This window comes from Mobula hypostoma, chromosome 1, assembly GCF_963921235.1.
Source record: "Mobula hypostoma chromosome 1, sMobHyp1.1, whole genome shotgun sequence".
NCBI lineage: Eukaryota > Metazoa > Chordata > Chondrichthyes > Myliobatiformes > Myliobatidae > Mobula > Mobula hypostoma.
This window is the reverse complement of record NC_086097.1, coordinates 166,617,964-166,642,360: the sequence shown is the minus strand read 5'-3', so window position 1 is coordinate 166,642,360 and position 24,397 is coordinate 166,617,964. Positions and strand designations below refer to the sequence as shown.

The 24,397-nt window shown below is 40.1% G+C and overlaps 1 protein-coding gene across 2 annotated transcripts in view; it reads right to left on the bottom strand.

Moving 5' to 3' along the window:
• The window catches only part of LOC134352105 (probable aminopeptidase NPEPL1), a 50,447-nt gene that overhangs the window by 5,244 nt on the left and 20,806 nt on the right, over nt 1-24,397 (bottom strand). Inside the window, exons 5-9 of one of the 2 annotated variants that reach the window (XM_063059308.1) lie at nt 16,999-17,080; nt 14,341-14,483; nt 12,470-12,547; nt 1,284-1,384; nt 743-866 (exon numbers count right to left, since the gene is read on the bottom strand). In XM_063059308.1, the coding sequence (XP_062915378.1) occupies nt 743-866; nt 1,284-1,384; nt 12,470-12,547; nt 14,341-14,483; nt 16,999-17,080 (528 nt within the window). The remainder of the gene's footprint in view (nt 1-742; nt 867-1,283; nt 1,385-12,469; nt 12,548-14,340; nt 14,484-16,998; nt 17,081-24,397) is intronic. The other variant, XM_063059315.1, reaches the window with a different exon arrangement.

Below are 24,397 nucleotides of genomic sequence, written 5' to 3'. Positions count from 1 at the left end.
GCAAGTACAATACAAGGTCAGAGCAGGATAGCCAATGGGGGTACATCTACTTTGCAGAAGAATTGCAAAGGCCAACTTTTACAAGTGATAAAATCTTAGCATTTTAGGTCCACTTAGGTTCATTTGATAGTTAGATCTGCAGAATAACCATTCTTCTCTCTGGTATGCAACATTAAAATTTAACAATTTTATTAATTAGACTATTAACCAGAATTCCATTATCCACAAAGTGTCATTATAAATTAGAACTCAATAAAAGTCATGAGGGACATAGTGAAAACACAGTCTTTTTCTCCCAGGGTTGAGAAATCAAAATTAAACGGCATAATTTAAGGTGAGAAGGGAGAGATTTAATATTATCCTGAAAGCCAACTTTTTCACCCAGAAAATGGTCTGTATATGGAATGAGTTGCTGGACGAAATGGTTGAAGCAAGTATGTTAACAACATTTAAGACACTTAGATTGGAGCATGGATAGGAAGGTGGATACAAGCCAAATGCAGTCAAATGGGATTAGCTTTAATGAGCATCTTGTTTTCCCATTTGAGCCAAAGGGCTAACTTCCATGAGTTACAGCTCTATGACTTAATAACTGTACATGCTGTTTTCATGTGGATGGTCAATGGATTCTAACTGCTGCCAATAAAAAAAGTGCATTCTTTGACACTAATATTCATTGACCACTGGAGGCAATGTAAATTAAGAGTAAAATCAAAACAGAAACATAGAAACATTCACTTACCTGAGCTCCAGCTGAAGTTGCAATATCTACTATGATGTCTGCTTTGAGATCTTTACACGCATAGGATACTCCATCAGCCAAAACCAGAGAACCTTCTGCATCTGTGTTATTGATCTCAACAGTTCTATTGAGTAAATGTGTTTTTTTTAAAAGTAAAACACAATCAGATCTGATTTGCAAAAAATTGAAGCAACATTTTTTTGTTTTATAACCCATTCAGTGTATGAATCTGCAATCATCAGTAAAATTAGGATTTATAAAGTATTCCTGGCCTCTAAAAAATGTACCATGATAAATTGCTAAGAGAAAATCAGAGAAAATTATCCAGGCTGAACATACAACCCAAGTACTACAAATGACATTACAGTCAAATCCTAATTTCTGCTCAAAGGTACTTGGAGAACAAAATGCATCTATTGACCTTCTAAAGTTGCAACAAATTGTCTCCGTCCTATTTGTTTATATTCTGCATTTTGCTCATACATAGTACACCAAGATACTGGAAGACCAAAAATGTAGCAGCAGACATCCACTAACTCACTTTCCAGAATACAGTTGGTGAATGTCATCAGGTCTTGTGGCTTCAGCTCCTACTGCATTCTCAGCCAAGCAGAACAATGCATGCAAGTTTTCTTTAAAACCCTAGTTAAACAAAATAGAGATATTGTAGCAATATCCTTGAGCACAGCATTTTAAAGTGGATTCTTCTGTAAAGCAAGAATTCAGTTCCAACTACTTTGCACTAAATAAAGACACTGATAACTATTTTTTCATTAAATGTGTCACCTAATTAGGTGTTCCATAAACAGCACAGCAAATTAACTAAAACAAATATGTCATATGATTTAAAAAATGCTTAGTCCAGAGATAAACAGAGTATTATTTGGACAACAAAATGTGGAGTAATTTAATTATAAACACATACAAAGACTGACCATAAGGCATACAGTACTGTGCACAAATCTTAAGCACCCCAGGTTTTTCATATACATTTTGTTTCAGATGTTTATTTTTTGGTCTTCTGCATTAGTGTGTAAGGAGAAAAGAACAAAGTTTAGATTTACAAATATTTATTTTCTAAAAAATTACATTTGGAGGAAGTTTTGTATTTCGTTAAAATATTATCAATAAGCCACTTTTCAAATAAAAACTTGACTACTTTGTAAGTGTACAGCCCAGTGCAAGATTAAACAAAGATAACAAACAGGTACTTATCAATGACATAATAAGTTGAATGAACTAAACTAATGAACTGAAACAGAAACGGATGTAGAAGGAATGAAACTGGGTGAAGGACAAACAAACTAAAAGGTGAGGGTGTGGTAGATGTGGCATTTTAACGTCCAAATCCTCAATTCTTACACTACGGCAAGAGTGAGCACAGCAACAAGACACAAGGTGGTCATCGTCCATCAGCAAGGTCTCTTCCAAGCAGAAATTTCACAACAGACAGAAGTTAAGATGTGCTATCCTAGCTCTTCTGCAGAAGCACAAAGAAATAGTCAAAGTTGAGTGCCGTGGCTGGCCTCAGAAACTGAGTGCAGCAGATGAGAAATGCATCAAATTGACGTCCCCTCTAAATCGGAAAAACTACTATCAGCTCTGAACTTACAGAAACCACTGGAACCCAAGTAAACTCCTCTACAGTCTTGTTAGAAGTGGTCTTCATGGAAGAGTTGCTGCCAAAAAGCCATTCCTCCAAGGTGGAAACGAAGCCAAGCCACACCTACGCACAAAAACACAGGGACTGGGGTGCTGAACAATGGCAGCAAGTGCTCTGGATTGACAAGCCGAAATTTGAAATTTTTGGCTCAAGCAAGGGACAGTTTATCTATAGAAGAGCTGGTGAGCACTACATGGAATAGTGCCTGCAGTCAACAGTAAAGCATGGGAAAGTGACCTTGCAGATTTGGGGCTGCATTTCTAGTGATCTGTCAGCCCTAATGGAATCCTCAATACTGAGAAATACAAGCAGATTCTCATCGATCGCACAATACCAACTTCATTCTGCAGCAGGACAATGACCCCAAACACACGGCCAAGGTCATAAAGAAGAATCCAGCAAAAAGAAGAACAAGGAATTCTGCAACAGATGGAATGCCTCCATAGAGCCCTGATCTCAACATTATTGAGGCTACTGGGGAATACCTGGAGAGACAGATGCAAGTGAGACAACTATAGTCTGCAGAAGAACTGAGGCAAGCTCTCCAAAATGCTTGGAAAAAAACTACCATTCGATTTTCTTATAAAACTGCACGACAGTGTACATTAGAGAATTGAAGGCAAAGGTTGCTCACCAAATATTGATTTGATTTATTTTTACTGCTTACTATTCTTTACAGTATTTTTTGATATTTAATAACTTCACCACATTATTTTTCAAAGTATCTTCACTTTACAGAATTTTTTTTACATGTACCTAAGATTTTGCACAGTGCTGTAGAAGCAGAATTAGGCCATTTGGCCCATCAAGACTGATTTATTAACACTTTCCATTCCATTCTCCTGCCTTTTCCCTGTAACCTTTGACGCCCTGACTAATTAAGAACCTATAAACCTCCAACTTAAATATACTCAATGACTTTGCCTCCACAGCCATCTGTGGCAATGAATTCCACAGACTCACTACCTTCTGCCTAAAGAAATACTTCCTCATCACTGTTGAATGGATGTCTCTCTATTCTGAGGCCGTACCTTCTGGTCCTAGACTCACCCACTAATGAACACTAACATTAGCTTTCCCTACTACCAACTCAATCTGACAGTTAACTTTTAGGGAATGCTGCACAAGGACTCTCAAGTCCCTTTACAGCTCTGATTTTTGAATTTTTTTCCCTGTTTAGAAAATAGTCTATTCCTTTATTCCTTCTATCAAAATGACCTTACACTTCCCTACCACTTCTATACCATCTGCCACTTCTGTTTTCACTTCTTTCATTCTTCCAAGCTGTTGAAGTCCTTTTGCAGCCTCCCTGCTTCCTCAACACTACTTGCCCCTCCTCCTTTCTTCATCTAGTCCACAAGCTTAGCCACAAATCCATCAATTCTGTCATCCAAATCATCTACTTGACTGGAAAGTTAGTCAAGTAAACACAGGTTTGGCAGATCTCCTCAAGTTTATGGAAGAATATAAATAGATTGCCTAGCTGGTATTGAAATAGTAACATATTTAAGATAGCCTTTAAAAGAATGGTGTTCGCACAGAAATCGTTCACACAAAGGTCAGTTACAACCAAGTGATGTTGCAGCAGAACAGTCTGAATGCAATTAGGTGATTGCTTGAACTACACTATTTTCAAAAGATTCTCAACAAGATTCAAAACACATTTTCTAAAACTAAATTTATTTAATGGCATCAAGATATTACACTATAGTAAAAAGAAATAAGCTATTACTCAACTATTTATCCTAGGATTCATTTATTCAGAGATTTAAAACTGGATTCAAAACAAGTTACAACATAATCCATTCACATTAAGATCAAAACCCCCAGACGTCCACTATTTAATTATTTATCCTTTTAAGACTCGAGGCTTATTTTCCATGCAAAACTGGTGCTGCTTAGAAGTGTTACAAAAGAAAAAAAAATCAGCAGCAATTGCCCAATATCCAGCAATTTTTAGTTAGTTGTAGATGAGCGCTGTCGATACACTAAAACTTCAATAGTCTGCTCTGACCATTTTGTAATCCAGTTGTTCCAGCTGCTTTCTTCACCAGATAATATTTGCCATGTTCTCTTTAAACTCCCCAGGGCTCTGGTTCTTGTGACCCCTTCCCAATCACCTAGGTTCCAGATCCCACACTTACTGGGCATTACCATCCAGCTGCCATGTTTTGACCACTTAGCTTGTTCACATTCTCTAGAAGCTTCTTTACATCTTCTTCCAGACTACAATTCTATCTTTAGTATTGTCCACAAACTTAAAATATGACATTTGGTCCTCTAAGGGATCTGGTTGACATTGATTGTGAATAACTGCAGCCTGTGGTACATCATAAGTTATAGCTTGCCAGTTTTCCATGTTCTCTAACATTGTCGATAAATCTAGCCTAACAGTCTACTAGAGAGCCAGAGCACAGAAACTGGTTCTTTGACCCAACTGCTCAATGCCAACCAACTCCTCAGAGAACATGTTAAGGAACTGGAGCAGCAGCTTGGTGACTTCAGCTCATACGGGAAACTGAGGAGCTGACAGACAGGGAGATAGTCACTCCTAAGTCACAAGAGGTAAGTAATTGGGTGACTGTCAGGAGGGGCAAGGGAAATGGGCAGGGTACAGAGTACCTCTCAATAACAAGTACACCATTTTGGATACTGTTGAGTGGAATGACCTGCCGGGCGTGGGGAGGAGCTGCAGCATTGACTCTGGCACTGTGGCACAGAAAAGGGCGGGGGGCGGTGGGGAGAGAAGAGAACTGCAGGAGGGATTCCATAGAGGAGTAGACACAAGATTCTGTAGATGCGATATAGACTCCTGGATGGCATGTTACCTCCCAGAGGCATCTTGAACTGAGACCACAACATTTTAAAGGGAGAGAGCAAGAAGCCTTGGTACATTTTGGCACAAATGAGGTAGGTAGGAAAAGCAAGGAGGACCTGAGGAGAGAATTTAGGTAGCTGGGTAGAAAGCTGAAATGCAGGACCTCCAGAGTAGATTGCTGGATTGCTGTGTGCCACACGCAAGTCAGGATAAGAATAGGATGATTTGGCAGATGAATATGTGGCTGAGAAACTGGTGCAGGAGGCAGGGTTTCAATTTCAGCATCATTGTGATCTCTACTGAGGAAGGTATGACCTGTACAAAAGGAACAGTTTATACCTGAACCCAAGTGGGACCAATATCCCTGAAGGCAGGTTTACTAGAGCTATTGGGGAGAGTTTAAACTAGTTTGGCAGGGGGATGGTAAATGGAGTGACAGGGCTGTTGGTTAACAAGCAGAGGCAGGGGAGAGTGAGACTGTCAGCAAGGACAGGTGGATGACTGGGGGAAATTGCAATAAGTGGGATAAGCTGCAGCGTAAAAGGGGGGCAAATCAGAAAAGGTGACAGATAAAAGGAGTGAAGCTGTTATATTTAAATGATGCAGTATACAGGATAAGGTAGGTGATCTTGTAGTGCAGTTAGAGATTGACAGGTATGACATTGTGGACAACACCGAGTTGTGGCTGAAGAAGATTATAGTTGGAGGCTTAGTATCCAAGGGTACACACAGTATTGAAAGGACAGGCAAGTAGGCAGGCAGAGGGAATCGTGTGCTGCTAGTAAAAAATCAAAATCAAACCCTTAGAAGTGACATAAGATCAGAAAATGTAGAATTACTGTAGATAGAGTTAAGAAACTGCAAGGGTAAAAAGACCCTGATGGGAGCTATATACAGGCCTTTGAACCGTAGCCAGGATGTGGGCTATAAATTACAATGGGAGATAGAAAAGGCATTTTTAAAAATAATGTTACGATAGTCTTGGGGGATTTCAATATGCAGGTATATTGGGAAAATCAAGTTGGTAGTGGATCCCAAGAGAAAGAATTTGTAGAATCCCTACGAGAAGGCTTTGCAGAGCAGCTTGTGGTTGAGCCCACTAGGGGATCAGCTATTCTGGATTGGGTGTTGTGTAATGAACTGGATTTGATTAATGAGCTTAAGGTAAAGGAACCCTTAAGGAAATAGTGATCATACTATGATAGAATTCACCCTGCAGTTTGAGAGGGAGAAGTAAAGTCAGATGTATCAGCATTACAGTGGAGTAAAGGGAATTACCAAGGCATGAGAGAAGAGCTGGCCAAAGTTGGTTGGAAGGGGACACTAACAGGGATGACAGCAGAGCACCAAGGCCAGCACTTCTGGGAGCAATTCTGAAAATGCAGGATACATTCCAAAGAAGTAGTATTCTAAAAGCAGGATGATGCAATGGTGGCTAACGAGGGAAGTCAGTGCCAACATAAAAGCAAACGGGATGGCATAAAACAGAGCAAATAGTGGGAAGTTAGAGGATTCAGAAGCAGTGCTGAGGAAGAGGATTTCTTGGAATGTATGCGGGATGGTTTTTTGAACCAACATGTCGAGGAACCAACTGGAGAGCAGGCTATTCTGGACTGGGTTTTGAGCAATGAGGAAGGGTTAATTAGCGATCTTGTCGTGAGAGGCCCCTTGGGTAAGAGTGACCATAATATGGTGGAATTCTTCATTAATATGGAGAGTGACATAGTTAATTCAGAAACAAAGGTTCTGAACTAAAAGAGGGGTAACTTTGAAGGTATGAGACGTGAATTAGCTAAGATAGACTGGCAAATGACACTTAAAGGATTGACGGTGGATATGCAATGGCAAGCATTTAAAGGTTGCATGGATGAACTACAACAATTGTTCATCCCAGTTTGGCAAAAGAATAAATCAAGGAAGGTAGTGCACCCGTGGCTGACAAAAGAAATTAGGGATAGTATCAATTCCAAAGAAGTAGCATACAAATTAGCCAGAGAAAGTGGCTTACCTGAGGACTGGGAGAAATTCAGAGTTCAGCAGAGGAGGACAAAGGGCTTAATTAGGAAGGGGAAAAAAGATTATGAGAGAAAACTGGCAGAGAACATAAAAACGGACAGTAAAAGCTTTTATAGATATGTAAAAAGGAAAAGACTAGTAAAGACAAATGTAGGTCCCCTGCAGACAGAAACAGGTGCATTGATTATGGGGAGCAAGGACATGGCAGACCAATTGAATAATTACTTTGGTTCTGTCTTCACTAAGGAGGACATAAATAATCTTCCAGAAATAGTAAGGGACAGAGGGTCCAGTGAGATGGAGGAACTGAGTGAAATACATGTTAGTAGGGAAGTGGTGTTAGGTAAATTGAAGGGATTGAAGGCAGATAAATCCCCAGGGCCAGATGGTCTGCATCCTAGAGTGCTTAAGGAAGTAGCCCAAGAAATAGTGGATGCATTAGTGATAATTTTTCAAAACTCGTTAGATTCTGGACTAGTTCCTGAGGATTGGAGGGTGGCTAATGTAACCCCACTTTTTAAAAAAGGAGGGAGAGAGAAACCGGGGAATTATAGACCGGTTAGCCTAACGTCGGGGGTGGGGAAACTGCTGGAGTCAGTTATCAAGGATGTGATAACAGCACATTTGGAAAGCGGTGAAATGATCGGACAAAGTCAGCATGGATTTGTGAAAGGAAAATCATGTCTGACGAATCTCATAGAATTTTTTGAGGATGTAACTAGTAGAGTGGATAGGGGAGAACCAGTGGATGTGGTGTATTTGGATTTTCAGAGGGCTTTTGACAAGGTCCCACACAGGAGATTAGTGTGCAAACTTAAAGCACACGGTATTGGAGGTAAGGTATTGGTGTGGGTGGAGAATTGGTTAGCAGGTAGGAGGCAGGGAGTGGGAATAAACGGGACCTTTTCAGAATGGCAGGCGGTGACTAGTGGGGTACCGCAAGGCTCAGTGCTGGGACCCCAGTTGTTTACAATATATATTAATGACTTGGATGAGGGAATTAAATGCAGCATCTCCAAGTTTGCGGATGACACGAAGCTGGGTGGCAGTGTTAGCAGTGAGGAGGATGCTAAGAGGATGCAGGGTGACTTGGATAGGTTGGGTGAGTGGGCAAACTCATGGCAGATGCAATTTAATGTGGATAAATGTGAAGTTATCCACTTTGGTGGCAAAAATAGGAAAACAGATTATTATCTGAATGGTGGCCGATTAGGAAAAGGGGAGGTGCAACGAGACCTGGGTGTCATTATACACCAGTCATTGAAAGTGGGCATGCAGGTACAGCAGGCGGTGAAAAAGGCGAATGGTATGCTGGCATTTATAGCGAGAGGATTCGAGTACAGGAGCAGGGAGGTACTACTGCAGTTGTACAAGGCCGTGGTGAGACCACACCTGGAGTATTGTGTGCAGTTTTGGTCCCCTAATCTGAGGAAAGACATCTTTGCCATAGAGGGAGTACAAAGAAGGTTCACCAGATTGATTCCTGGATGGCAGGACTTTCATATGAAGAAAGACTGGATGAACTGGGCTTGTACTCATTGGAATTTAGAAGATTGAGGGGGGATCTGATTGAAACGTATAAGATCCTAAAGAGATTGGACAGGCTAGATGCAGGAAGATTGTTCCCGATGTTGGGGAAGTCCAGAACGAGGGGTCACAGTTTGAGGATAGAGGGGAAGCCTTTTAGGACCGAGATTAGGAAAAACTTCTTCACACAGAGAGTGGTGAATCTGTGGAATTCTCTGCCACAGCAAACTGTTGAGGCCAGTTCATTGGCTATGTTTAAGAGGGAGTTAGATGTGGCCCTTGTGGCTACAGGGGTCAGGGGGTATGGAGGGAAGGCTGGGGCGGGGTTCTGAGTTGGATGATCAGCCATGATCATAATAAATGGCGGTGCAGGCTCGAAGGGCCGAATGGCCTACTCCTGCACCTATTTTCTATGTTTCTATGTTTCTATGTTTCTAAAAACTAACAAAAGGCAACTAAAAAGGCCATAATAGGGGAAAAGATGAAATATGATGGTAAGCTAGCCAATAATATCAAGAGGATACCAAACAGTTTTTCAGATAAATCAAGAATAAAAGAGATGTGAGAATAGATATCAGGCTGTTGCAAAATAACATTGGAGATGCAGTAATTGGGGACAAGGAAATGGCGGACAAACTGAATAAGTATTTTACCTCATTTTGCCTCAGTCTTCACAGTGGATGACACCGGCAGTATGCCAGAAGTTCGAGGGGGGCAGAGGAGAGTGCAGTTGCTGTTATTAAGGAAAAGGTTTTTGGGGAGCTGCAAGGGCTGAAGGTAAATAAGTCACCTGGATCAGATCGATCACACCCCAGGGTTCTGAAAGAGGTAGCTGAAGAGATTGTGGAGACATTAGTAATGATCTTTCAAGAATCACTAGATTCTGGCAGGTTCCAGATGACTGGAAAATTGCAAATGTCATGCCACTTTTCAAGAAGGGAGGGGAGCAGAAGAAAGGAAATTGTAGGCCAGTTAGCCTGACCTCAGTGGTTGAGAAGATGTTGGAGTCGACTGTTGAGTACGTAGTTTCAAGGTACTTTGACTACATGACAAAATAGGCAAAAGTTGACATGGTTAACTTAAAGGAAAATCTTGTCTGACAAATATTAGATTAGATTATGAGGACACGTAGTCCTCTTTTATTGTCATTTAATAATGCGTGCATTAAGAAATGATACATTTCTCCAGAATGACATCACAGAAACACATGACAAACCGACTGAAAAACTGACAAAAACCACATAATTATAACGTATAGTTACAACAGTGCAAAGGAATACCGTAATTTGATAAAGAACAGACCATGAGCATGGTAAAAAATATGCTGGAATTCTTTGAGGAAATAGCAAGCAGGATAGACAAAGGAGAATCGAAGGGCCTTGTGCACACGGATTTTCAGAAGGTCTTTAACAAAGTACCACAGGTGAAGCTGCTCAGCAAGATAAAAGCCTTGTCACCAAGTATAACAGGAAAGATACTAGCGTGGATAGAGGATTGACTGATCAGCAAGATAAAAGCCTTGTCACCCAGTATAACAGGAAAGATACTAGCGTGGATAGAGGATTGACTGATCAGCAAGATAAAAGCCTTGTCACCCAGTATAACAGGAAAGATACTAGCGTGGATAGAGGATTGACTGATCAGCAAGATAAAAGCCTTGTCACCCAGTATAACAGGAAAGATACTAGCGTGGATAGAGGATTGACTGATCAGCAAGATAAAAGCCTTGTCACCCAGTATAACAGGAAAGATACTAGCGTGGATAGAGGATTGACTGATCAGCAAGATAAAAGCCTTGTCACCCAGTATAACAGGAAAGATACTAGCGTGGATAGAGGATTGACTGATCAGCAAGATAAAAGCCTTGTCACCCAGTATAACAGGAAAGATACTAGCGTGGATAGAGGATTGACTGATCAGCAAGATAAAAGCCTTGTCACCAAGTATAACAGGAAAGATACTAGCGTGGATAGAGGATTGACTGATCAGCAGCAGGCAAAGAGGGGGAATAAAGGGAGCCCTTTCTGATTGGCGTTCAGTGACTAGTGGTGTTCCATAGGGGTTGGTGTTGGGACTGTTTCTTTTTACATTGTATGTCAATGCTTTGGATGATGGAATTGACGGCTTTGTGGCCAAGTTTGCATATAATATGAAGGTAGGTGATGAGGCAAGCAGTGTCGAGGAAGCAGGGAGTCTGCAGAAGGACTTTGACAGATTGAGAAAATAGGCCAAGAAGTGACAGATGGAATACAGTGTTGGGAGGTGTATGGTTATGCGCTTTAGTAGAAGGAATAAAAGCGCAAGTTATTTTCTAAATGGGGAAAAAATTCAAAAATCAAAGGTGCAAAGGGACTTGGGAGTCCTTGTGCAGGATTCCCCAAATGGTAATTTGCATGTTGAGTCGGTGGTGAGGAAGGCAAATGCAATGTTAGCATTTAAAGATAGTGGAGCTCTTAAAGATCGTGGAATCAAAGGTTATGGGGATAAGGCAGAAACTGGATACTGATAGTGGATGATCAGCCATGATCACAGTGAATGGCGGTGCTGGCTCGAAGGGCCGAATGGCCTACTCCTGCGCCTATTGTCTATTGTCATTTCAAGAGTAGATGTGGAGAGGATGTTTTCTATGGTGGAGACTCAAGGTCCAGAGGGAACAGCCTCAGAATAGAGGGAAGAGCATTTAGAATGTTTATTCATTGCCACATGCAACTGTGGAGAGTATTTGGTGTATTTAACAGAGGTCAATAGGTTCTTGATTAGTTAGACGTGAAAGGTTATGGGGAAAAAGCAGGAGAGTGGGGTTGAGAAGAAAATGGATTAGCCATGTTAAAATAGCGGAGTAATTGAGAGGAAAATTGATCAGCCACGTTGAAATAGCGGAGCAAACTCAACAGGCCAGATAGCCTAATTCTGCTCCTATGTCTTATGGCCTTATGGAGAATATGTTGAGGATGGTGGGGGGAGGTGGAGTTAGGAGAAAGAAGGTCAATGTTTCAAGTTGAAACCCTGAATCATAGCTATGAGTAGAGAGGGGATGTAGTCAGTCTAAAGGGGAGTGACAAGACTGGAGACATGTGGGTTAAGAATAATGGGCCAATGGAGTTAGGCAAGGAAACAGGATGGATGGAGTAGGGGATCAAAGGCAAGTGGATAATAGATGATGACAAAGAGAAAAAAATAAGAGGCAAATGGAATCAATGGGTAATAGGAAGAATGAAGGTGGAGACAGCTGGAAGAGGATCACAAAGGTTACCAGTGTTGGAAACTGATAAATCAGGAGATAATGGGAACCATTAGGGTAGAGATGAAAGTCTGATGGAAGCAGAACCAGATAAGAGCAGGTACGAAGGAAACAAAATCAGGGGTCTGGAGGAGAATCAGAAAGAGGGGATAAGGAGGAGTAGAAAACACACTGGAGGTGAGGATTACCTGAATTTAGAAAATTCAATGTCCATACCCTTAACAATCCAAGAACCTATACAACTTTGGAAGCTAATTACCCAGTATCCAGCATCCTAAAAGCACTTCTCTTAAAAGTATGGGCCCAGTTTCGCTATGTCCAGCAATAAGCAGCATCAGGAAAGAAATACAAAGAAAGAAACTGGAACAACTTTTATAGAACAAAATTTATAAAAATCTTCTTTTTAGAAAAATTTGCTCTGGTGACCTACTACCAGAAATGGAAAATGTTACACCTGCCTACCTGTTTCACTGCTGCTCGGAAGGCTCCAAGGACAGCAGCAGCTCCTCCACAATCTCTCTTCATCCCTGTCATCTGTGACTACAAAATAAGGCAAATGGAATTCTCATTCATTTTAAAAACATCAGCAATCAATAGTTAGTTACAAAGTATAAAAGAAGCCAAAATGTTAATGGTGCCACAAGAGACTGCAGATACTGGAATCTGGCTAGAGTCATAATTGTAATAGTGTAGCATATTATCATCTGGCCACGACAGAAGACAAGCTTCTTCAAAGGTAAACAACCTGATGGGTTTTAAATTGTTTCCACTACTACTCCATTAAGAGATTTTAACACAACAATATTGATATTGTTTTGGAGTACAGTCTTATTAAAGGGAGATCAAGTGCATCAAAACTAATAAAGATTCATTCTGGATCAAGAAACCATTACACAGTGTCAAGGCAATATTAGAACCTGGAATGTCAATATGTCAAATGGGTAATTTATGGCAATTGATTACCTCAAGTATTCACTCCTACATATCAGTTTACTTATCAGTTGTTAATAATTAAAGGTTTCTTATTTTTGAAGAGTTATTAGTAAATGTAAGACCAAATAAATTCTAATTGAGTTAGCCAGCATCTGTGAAGGTAGAAATAGTGAAAATTTCAGTCCAAAGTCCTTCAGATTTTGAACATTTGTTTTTACAGATGCTGCCCAAGTAATTGAGTATTTTTAGCATTTTCTGTTTATTGACCAAATACAAAATTTGTACTGAAAGGTATTTGCAGAAGCAGTGTCTGAAAATTCACAGTCCACTAAAGTAGTTCATCCAAATGCAATGGTTATGGGCTAGCCGTAATATTCTGGAATATATTTTAAGATACGCAGAAAAAGCAGTCACAGAAAATCCATGTAAATATATAGGGTATGCAAGAAACATATTCACGGATATTTGCCTCCTCCAAATCATGGAAAATCAATGACACAAGAAGTTTTTTGTGGAGGCCAAGTCTTTATGTATATTTAAGGCAGAGGTTGATAGATTCTTGACTGGTCAGGGTATGAAGGGATATTGGGGGGGGGGAGGAGATTGCAGCTGAGAGGAAAATGGTTCAGCCATGATGTATTGGCAGAGCAGACTCAATGGGCCAAAGGGCCCAATTCTGCTCCTATTTCTTATGGCCTAACGGTCTTCTCAACCAATGGTTTTTGTACCAGTTCAAAAGCACCTACTTAGCCCGCTGCTGTCTGTAAGGAGTTTGTACTTTGCCCCCGTGACTTCATGTGTTTGCTCCGGGTGCTCCAGTTTACCCCCACGTTCCAAAGACATACAGGTTAGTAGGTTAATTGGTTAATAGGTAATTGGGTGGAGCAAGCTCAATGGGCTTAAAGGGCCCATTTTTTTGAACCTGGACTCATCTTTTGGCACTTGATCCCATGCCCCGCAGTTCCTAATACCTACAGAACTGATATGAGCACTTAGTAAATATGATAAATGATACTGCCTCTACAAACTGTCAGGCAGTGAATTCCATATCACTTCAATTCCACTTGAAGTTTATTTCTCCCAATCATTCAGATACTTCTGATTTTGACTCCTCAGCAAAGGGGGAAAAGAAAGGGTATTTATTTAGTCTCTGGAGAGTCCTCATATTTTTATGCACCTTGTTTAAATCTTTCTTCAGTCTCTGTGATCCAATCACAGAATATCCATTCTCATAGCTATTATGATGTTTAAAGAGAATCAAGATACATCGGACTTTAATCTTACTCGTACTTCATTTTATAAATTTAAAATGAGATAGGCATTTAACAACTACAACATATTTGTTCACTCTAAATTAGGTACAATACAAACATAAGAAGTGAAAAGTAACACCACATCACCTTTGATTTAATGCTGAGACCACCGGTATCATAAACGATACCCTTGCCGACCCAGGCTATAGTTTGCGTAGCATCCTCTGGTGTATGACTAAGTATTGCAAGAGCAGGAGGGTTCACTGCAGCTTTTCCAACTCCATAAATGCCTGAACAGCCAATTAAATACAAATGGAGTAAATGCCTAATGAAAGAAAATGAATCTCTAATACATATCAAAAAGGCAGAAATATGGTCCAATAAACTTTGCAGTCCAGATTTGCATTTTAACTATTGCATTAACATTCAATGAAATCAAAATCAAGGCTGAAAGTTGAAATCTAGACATCTGCGAAATAGCATAATCCCAAACGTAGAAAGGTCAGTGAAAATCCTGCAAAGAATATTTCTTCGACAGTAACACTAATATGTAAGCAAAGTTCACTGGTACAAACTACTGAGCATTTATTTCATGTGGGAAGCTGAATGTAGCGAGTGTGCAGAATGGGAAACTCCCGACTTGAATTATTTTTAAAACATTTGCTAGGACCAAATTGTTAAAAAAAAATTATACAAATTTACATTTATAATCATCTTTATAGTTTGCCAAGATAAATTGCAGCAATGCTTGGATTTGCCAATAGAAGCCATCTCCTTTGCCAGTATATTTCACTAATTATGAACCAGCTGAATCTGGAGTAATTGTTCATGTCTCCTTTTCCCAACTCAGAAAATTTCCCTTAGAGTTTATGGCTACATCAAAGTAAGTTACCTAACCTAGTAAACCACACACTTCCAAATCCTGAAAATATCAAACTGCATTTATTTCTCCTTGCCACATACAAACTACTCCTTATTCACTCGTTACTCAGCTATCTAATCCATAGACCATAAGACAAAGGAGCAGAAGTCGGCCATTCGGCCCATCGACTCTGCTCCGCCATTTTATCATGAGCTGATCCATTCTCCCATTTAGTCCCACTCCCCCACCTTCTCACCATAACCTTTGATGCCCTGGCTACTCAGATACCTATCAATCTCTGCCTTAAATATACCCAATGACTTGGCCTCCACTGCCGCCCGTGGCAACAAATTCCATAGATTCACCACCCTCTGGCTAAAAAATTTCTTCACATCTCTGGTCTGAATGGGCGCCCTTCAATCCTTAAGTCATGCCCTCTCATACTAGACTCCCCCATTATGGGAAACAACTTTGCCACATCCACCCTGTCTATGCCTTTGAACATTCGAAATGTTTCTATGAGGTCTCCCCTCATTCTTCTAAACTCCAAGGAACACAGTCCAAGAGCGGACAAACATTGCTCATATGTTAACCCTCTCATTCCCGGAATCATTCTAGTGACTCTTCTCTGTACCCTCTCCAATGTCAGCACATCCTTTCTTAAATAAGACCAAAACTACCCACAGTACTCCAAGTGAGGCCTCACCAGCACCTTATAGAGCCTTAACATCACATCCCTGCTCCTATACTCTATTCCTCTAGAAATGAATGCCAACATTGCATTCGCCTTCTTCACCACCGACTCAACCTAGAGGTTAACCTTAAGGGTATCCTGTACGAGGACTTCCAAGTCCCGTTGCATCTCAGAACTTTGAATTCTCTCCCCATTTAAATAATAGTCTGCCCATTTATTTCTTTTGCCAAAGTGCAGAACCATACACTTTCCAACATTGCATTTCATTTGCTACTTCTTTGCCTATTCTTCCAATCTATCCAAGTCTCTCTGCAGACTCTCCGTTTCCTCAGCACTACCGGCCCCTCCACCTATTTCATATCATCAACAAACTTAGCCACAAAGCCATCTATTCCATAATCCAAATCGTTGATGTACAACGTAAAAAGAAGCGGCCCCAACACTGATCCCTGTGGAACACCACTGGTAACCAGCAGCCAACCAGAATAGGATCCCTTTATTCCCACTCTCTGTTTCCTGCCAATCAGCCAACACTCTATCCACGTATGTAACTTTAGCATCAATTTAAATGTAATGAGTTATCCCCTTCAAGTAAAAATATCCATAAATGCATTTTTTTTAAAATTTCAATTCCCAACATCTGTATTTCTTGACTTTTCGATTGCACATCAGGTAGAGATACAATTAACCCTTTGCAACTTCTCACTACACATTGAATAGCAGATATAATTCCACGACTGATGTCCTTCCATAAAGAGCTTAAGTGTGGAATAAACTGCAATATATTAACCATGTTGCTAACCTACTTGGTGCCAGTGGCTTTACAGAAATGTCCACCTTCGAATCCCCTTCCATTTAAATTATTCTTAAAATCTCAGTGCTTTATTTCTGCAAATTCAGTGCATTGTTCATGTCAAATAACAATTGCCAGTTGTCTGCCCAGTTCTTCAATCTACTCAAGATTGTTTCACTCATTCCTTCAAGGGATGGTTTCACACTCCTTTGCTTTTAGTTCAGAACAATTTCTCCACAGAGCAGCTGGCAGGAAATCATGATGGCTTTCTGCTCAGTATGATTATGTTTTCTGTAAATTGCAGCTTCTGGTGTTTTATTAGTAGAAGTAGCTAGGGTACTAGAAGCTCAATCCTGCCTTTAACCATATCTAGCTGTACAATGTTTACATTCTACTATTATTATTATCATAATTTTAATCTTTTAGAAATACTTATCGCTCTACTCTGGATATTACCTCCAAATCCCTTGTGATTTAGTTCCTCCCCACGGATAATTGTGGGAATAATACCCAGTTCAGATCCAACAAGGTTGATTTCCTATTAGCAAGGAAAAATAAACTCTTAAGTGAACCTCTCGGAAAGAAAAAGTATTAAACAGAGAAGCTATACAGGTTAATGAGGAAATTCCTCCAATAAGTAAAATCAAAAAAGTGTGTTAAATGGCTATCGCTCATTTTGCGGGACCAATATCATATAATTTTTGGTTCCTCAATTCATTCATTATAATGGGGAAGTAAAACAAGTCAACTTCCTTGCTGCAATAAAATTAAAATAGCATAAATCAGGTGAACATGGAGAGCATCATTTCAGTATCATGTTAAATTATTTCAGAGCAGCAGAATAACAGGACTCACTCAGCTATGTGGATGAATGCAGATTAAGCAGGCAGAAAAGTCTCCAACCCAGAAACAGCTGAAAACATTAATTACAAATTAATAATAAACAAATCCTTCACCATATCTCTACCTTTTTGTCACATCACTGGCCACAAATATGCATAAGAATAAGGTACATAACCCAGAGTCTACATTGCTATTCAGCAGGAACCTGCGATATTCTTAGATTCTATTTATGTCCAAAATGATCTACCAGCTCATAGTCAGCACTGAATTTACACGATCCTCTCTATGTGGAAAATTTCTAAGACATTGTCCTTCAAATGAAACTAATTCTCATTAACTTCATCCAACATGTACTCAGTCCTCTTATCAAAAACAGGATTCACATATACAGCTTGCAAACTTGACTTATATCCAAGTCTCAGACCATTCAAGGTTAACTAATTAAATCAACTCACCTTTCTCTATTTCTATGACATTCAGGTCAAATAGTTTTCGGGTCTCCAAATAACATGGTTAGGTTCCAATGGTTCCATTCTTGTTTTATAACAAAGTTAGAGCCAACACATCAGTGCAATACTGGGGAAACAGTACATTGTCATGAGTACTGTCAGCCACATGGTAGCATAGTGGTTAGCGCAATACTTTACAGTGCCAGTGATTAGAATTCAGTTCCTACCACTATCAGCACATTCTCTCCATGACCGCATAGGTTTCCTCCACGTGCTCCAGTTTCATCTCACATTCCAAAGGCATACATACGGGTTAGGGTTAACAAGTTAAATGGAAATTCTACAAAAAATGGTGGATACAGCCATCAATAATAAAGCCCTTCCCACCACTGAGCACATCTGCAAGGGAGCACTATCTCAGGAAAGCAGCATCCACTATCGAGGACCTTCAACATCCAGGTCATGCACCGTTCTCGCTCGCTGCTGCCATCAGACAGGAGGTAAAGGAACCTCAGGACCAACACCATCAGATTCAGGAACAGTTATTAACCCTCAACCATCAGGCTCCTGAACCCGAATGGACAACTTCACTTACCCTAACGCTGAACTGATTCCACAACCAATGGGCACTTTCAAGTACTCTACAACTCATGTTCTCAATATTATTTACTTATTTATTTTGTATTTGCACAATTTGTTGTCTTTTGCACATTGGTTGTTTGTCCGTCTTTACTATGTGCCGCTCTTCATCGATTCTATTGTGTTTCTTTGTATTTACTAAGAATGCCTGCGAGAAAATGAATCTCAAAATAATAAATAGTGACATACATTTACTTTCAGATTTAAACTTTGTGGAATGGTGCCAGAAGCATGGTGTTGGAGTTTGGTGTTTAAATCCAAGTTTCTTTTAGAAGTCAGGAACGAGGCACAAAACTTGTTGCTTCATGATTGTTTATTAAGAGTTGACAGAACAGAGGAAACTGAACAGACAGTGACAGGGAAAGCTACAATTCAAGAACAGGAATAAAAATATTACGCCTAGCACAATACAACTATTTTATACCCATAGAGATAATGAAAATTCCAATCAAATCTATAGATAATAATAATCCAATTATAAAGTAAGTCAATACTGCAGTAAAAAGTTAACCAATGAGAAAAATACTTATTCACTCAATTCAGAGCTTCCAGAATTATACTTTGTATAACCACTAGAGGCATATTAAACTGTTTTGCATAGATAGAAGCAGATAATTGTTAAACTGCAAAGAAAATGACAATTAAACAATAGATCCATCAATCCACTCCTTTGATTCTGAATCACATGTTTAGAATCATTACATCTAAAAACTCAGAAACGGAAAAACTTGTATGTATGTTACTATAAAACAATCAAAAGACTACTTAGGTTCTGAAGTATCAAAGGATATAAATTCTTCAAAATATTCAGAAGATTATTTCATGGTTAGGCAGATTACTAGGCGCATTTATGCGAGTTTGAACTGTTCTGTTAATAATCACCTTTAAACAAGTTAAAGAAGATGTAAATTATGATAAGGCATACCAGTATGAATATTGTGACTCATAATAGAACATAGAATATAGATATCTACAGCTCATTACAGGCCCTTTGGCCCACAATGTTGTGCCAACCATGTAACCTACTCTAGAAACTGCTTAGAATTACCCTACCACATAGCCCTCTATTTTTCTAAGCTCCATGTACCTATCTAAGAGTCTCTTAAAAGGCCTTATTTGCATCCACCTCCACCACTATTGCTGGCACTGCATTCCACATACCCACCACTCTGTGTGAAAAACTTACTCCTGACATCCCCTTTGTACCTACCCCCAAGCACCTAAACTATGTACCCTCATGTTAGCCATTGTAGCCTCTGGCTATCCACATGATCAATGCCTCTCATCATCTTACACACCTCTATCAGGTCACCTCTCATCCTCCATTGTTCTAAGGAGAAAAGGCCAAGTTCACTCAACCTATTCTCATAAAGCATGCTCTCCAATCAAAGCAACATCCTTGTAAACCTTTTCTGCACTCTTTCTATAGTATCCACATCCTTCCTGTAGTGAAGTGACCAGAACTGACCACAGTACTCCAAGTGGGGTCTGACCAAGGTCTTATATTACCTCACGGCTCTTGAACCCAATCCCACAGGTGATGAATACCAACACACCATACTCCTTAACAACACTGTTAACCTGCGCAGCAGCTTTGAGTATCGTATGGACATGGACCCCAAGATCTCTCTGATCCTCCACACTGACATTAATACTATATTCTGTCTTCAAAGTTGCCCTATCAAAATGAACCAGTTCACACTTATCTAAGTTGAACTCCATCTGCCACATCTCAACCCAGTTCTGCATCCTATCGATGTCCCACTGTAACCTCTGACAGCCCTCCACTCTATCCACAACACCCCCAATCTTTAAGTCATCAGTAAACTTACTAACCTACCCTTCTACTTCTTCATCCAGGTCATTTATAAAAATCACAAAAAGGAGGGGTCCCAGAACAGATCCTGTGGAACACCACTGGTCACTGACCTCCATGCAGAATACCAACCTCCTACAACCATCCTTTGCCTTCTGTGGGCAAGTCAATTCTGAATCCACAAAGCAAGTCTCCTTGGAACCCATGCCTCCTTACTCTCCTTACGTTCCGTGGGGAACTTTATCAAATGCCTTACTGAAATCCATATACACTACATCCACTGCTCTATCTTCAAAGTGCTTCGTTACATCCTCAAAGAATTCAATCAGGCTCGTAAGGCATGACCTGCCCTTGACAATGTCATGCTGACTATCCTAATCTGGTTATGTCTTTCCAAGTGCCCATAAATCCTGCCTCTCAGGATCTTCTCCAACAACTGGCCCACCACTGAAGTAAGACTCACTAGTCTATAATTTCCTGGGTTATCTTTACTCCCTTTCTTGAACAAGGAAACAACATTTGCAACCCTCCAACCCTCCGGTACTTCTCCCGCTCCGATTGATGATGCAAAGATCATCGCCAGATGCTCAGCAATCTCCTCCCTTGCTTCCCACAGTAGCCTGGCGTATATCTCATTCAGTCCCGGTGACTTATCTAACTTAATGCTTTTCAAAAGCTCCTGCACATCCTCTTTCTTAATGTCTATATGGTCAAGCATTTCAGTCCACTGTAAGTCATCCCCACAATTGCCAAGGTCTTTGTCCCTGGTGAATACTGAAGCAAAGTATTCATTAAGTAACTCCGCTACCTCCTCCAACACCATGCATATATTTCCACTATTGCACGGGATTGGTCCTATTCTCACACAGCTCATCCTCTTGCTCTTCACATTTGTAGAATGCCTTGGGGTTTTCCTTAAGCCTGATCACCAAGATTTTCTCATGGCTGCTTCAAGCTCTCCTAATTTCAGTCTTAAGCTCCTTCCTAGCAACCTTCCAAATTTTCTGGAATTCTATCAGTACCTCATTTCTTGAACCTTTCATAAGCTTTTCTTTTCTTCTGTTCTTAACGAGATTTTCCACATTCTTTGTACACCATAGCTGTTTAACCCTACCAACTTTTCCCTGCCTCAAAGGAACATGCCTACGCAGAATGCCATATTTCTGCTGTGCATTTCCCTGAGAACATCTGCTCCCAATTTATGCTCCCAAGTTCCTGCCTAACAGCATATTTCCCTCTATCCCAATTAAATGTTTTCCGAAATTATCTGCTCCTATCCCTCTCCAGCACTATGGTAAAGGAGATAGAGTTGTGATCACTACATCCAGAATGCTCTCCCACTGAGAGATCAACTGACCAGTTCATATCCCAATACCAGATCAAGTACACCCTCTCCTCTAGATGGCTTATCTTTATACTGCATCAGGAAACCTTCCTGAACACACCTTACAAAGTTCACCCCATCTAAACCCCTTGCTCTAAGAGATGCCAGTCAACATTAGGAAAGTTAAAATCTCCCATCACAACAACCCTATTTTTATTGCACTGTTCCAGAATATGCCCTTTGATGTCCCTGTTACTACGGAGGGAGACGAAAAAAATCACTAAGTGGAGTTATTACCCCCTTCCTGTTTCTGACTTCCTTGCATCCTGACTCAGTAGATAACCCGTCCATGACTTCCTCAGCTATGACACTATCCCTGATTAGCACTGCTACACCCCCACCTCTTTTGCTCCCTCCCTGTTCTTTTTGAAACATCTAAATCCTCAACACTCAGCAGCCAATCCTGCCCAGATATCAAAGTCTCTGTAATGGACACAATGTCATAGTCCCACGTATTGATCCACACTGTAAGTTCATCCAGATTGTTTATGATACTCCGTGCATTAAAACACACATCTCAAATCAATAGGCTGAGTGCATCTTTGTTCTATCATCTGCCTATATTTTCCTCACAAACTCCCTACAAGCTATAGTCACAGTCATACTTTATTGATCCCGAGGGAAATTGATTTTCGTTACAGTTGCCCCAACCAAGATATCTCTACTTGCACGCCAGCTGCCCCATTCTCTGCCTCTTCACTTTCACTTTGGTTCCCATCCCCCTGCAAATCTAATTTAAACCCTCCCCAATAGCATTAGCAAACCTCCCTGCCAGGATGTTGGTCCCCCTCAGATTCAAATGCATCCTGTCCTTTTTCTAATCCTGAGATTACTATCCTTAAAGTCCTCCTCCTCAGCTTCCCTCCTAACTTACCTCGCCTGTCCTCACCAAAGCCCTACCACTCTGACTCACGCTTCTTTAACGACCGCTCCGCTAGGCAGTGTCTCCCTTTTATCCCAGAGCCTTCTCAGCCTTGTGTGATGATAAACTACTGTGTCTGTGCACTTAGCCCAATCGAATCTCCCGCTGAAAGAAGCTCATCGCTTTTTAAATCTTCTCAGCAACCTTGCACGATTACGAGCTACTACGTCTGCGCACTTCTCCCAATAGAATTATATTGAGTAACCCCCCCATTCCAAGTCTTAATGAATTTAATCAAAGAAATCCCATACATCCAATTGATGCATTTAGCAGATTCTTATGAATATGATCAGCCAAATTAGTTATGTCTTCAGACTCATCAGATATGTATACACTCCTTGCCTATAACTGTACGTTTTTCCCCACCCCCTTAACTTCTAAGAGAAGATCTTAATACCATACAATTTTGACGAACCATTTTATGCATGACAATCATTTCCGTTGTTACCTTTCCCAAAGCTTCAGCAGCATCATTGCTTCCTTTCTTAGGCTGCAGCAACATTTTTAATCTCTTATACTCCTCACAACACAAAACAGGAATAAAATTGATGCAAAAAAATCTCCTTCCGAAATGCTTCATTTACTTCTAGACTCAGGAGGTAAAGGCAAGGTGTGTGTGTGTCTCATGGCAGGAAAACCATACCCTAAATTAACAAGATCCTAACCAATTACATGGAAGAGAGGTGTACTCTCTCTGCACATAAAGTACGTATTGTTCAACGAACTTAGACCATTTCTTATTACTTGACAGGAGCTTTGTTGAAGTGTAGTATTTCTGATCATCAATTATACAAGCATACATTTGAGTCATGTCAACTAGCACATTATGAGTGCGGAAATTGGCAAAAATATAACAAATAATATTAGAATCAACTTCATAAAGTTCAGTAACTATAGGCTTGCTTGAAATCTTCTGGCTCATTAGTGATTTGTTCACTGTAGCCCAGCAGGGTACGCAATGTGACAGAGGTTACTAGCACATTAACCACAGCACTTATTGTCCTTTGTAAATTCCATTTTAGCTCACTTGCAGTGGCTGATGTGTATCTAGTTACTTTTATCTTCTACTTTCAACACTGAGTTGGTAATTAACAGCATGATAACGTTTTTCCCATCCAGCTCCCAGTGGTTCCTTATGCAGTTTCTTAATCAGGACTCACTTGCCAGGAATCAAGGTGTGTCCTCATTCTGTTGGGTCTTCCCAAGTGGCAGAAAACTGTTGAGAAGCAGCCTGGCCAGCTTGGGTTAATTTCACACAATAGTTAACTGAACTGTCCGCCATAATGTATATATCAGCCTCTCTGAGATTTAGGACGTCCTGTTACCAAATCGAATGGACTTGGTTCTTAAATGGAAGGACTCTAATCCACCTACTGGTTTTTTTTTGGCTTCCCTCCATTATGTCCTGTCTAAGTTTAGAAAAAATAAGAAGTCAGACATTTGATACATCCTTTAAATTTGAACAAACCTGGCAACCTTTTATTCAATATTTTCATATGGTTTGATTTATTGCTCTTCCAGTTACTTTCTCGAAACTTTGGATTTGATCAGTAAGTTTTTCTTTTTTCTTGCTTTTACTCTCAATTTGGGCTGCCCAGTCCCCCATTTTTTTCTTTTTTTTTAAATTATTTTTTGTTTATAGAGAAGAGTGGGATTTTTTATATATATAAAAATTATAAAAGTTTCTTTATTTTTTCTTATGAAATGCTAAGAGAATTGATTATCTTTTTTATTATATACTATTAGATTAATACTATGTATGATTTTGATAATGCTTATTTTACCTTTTATATGTATTATTA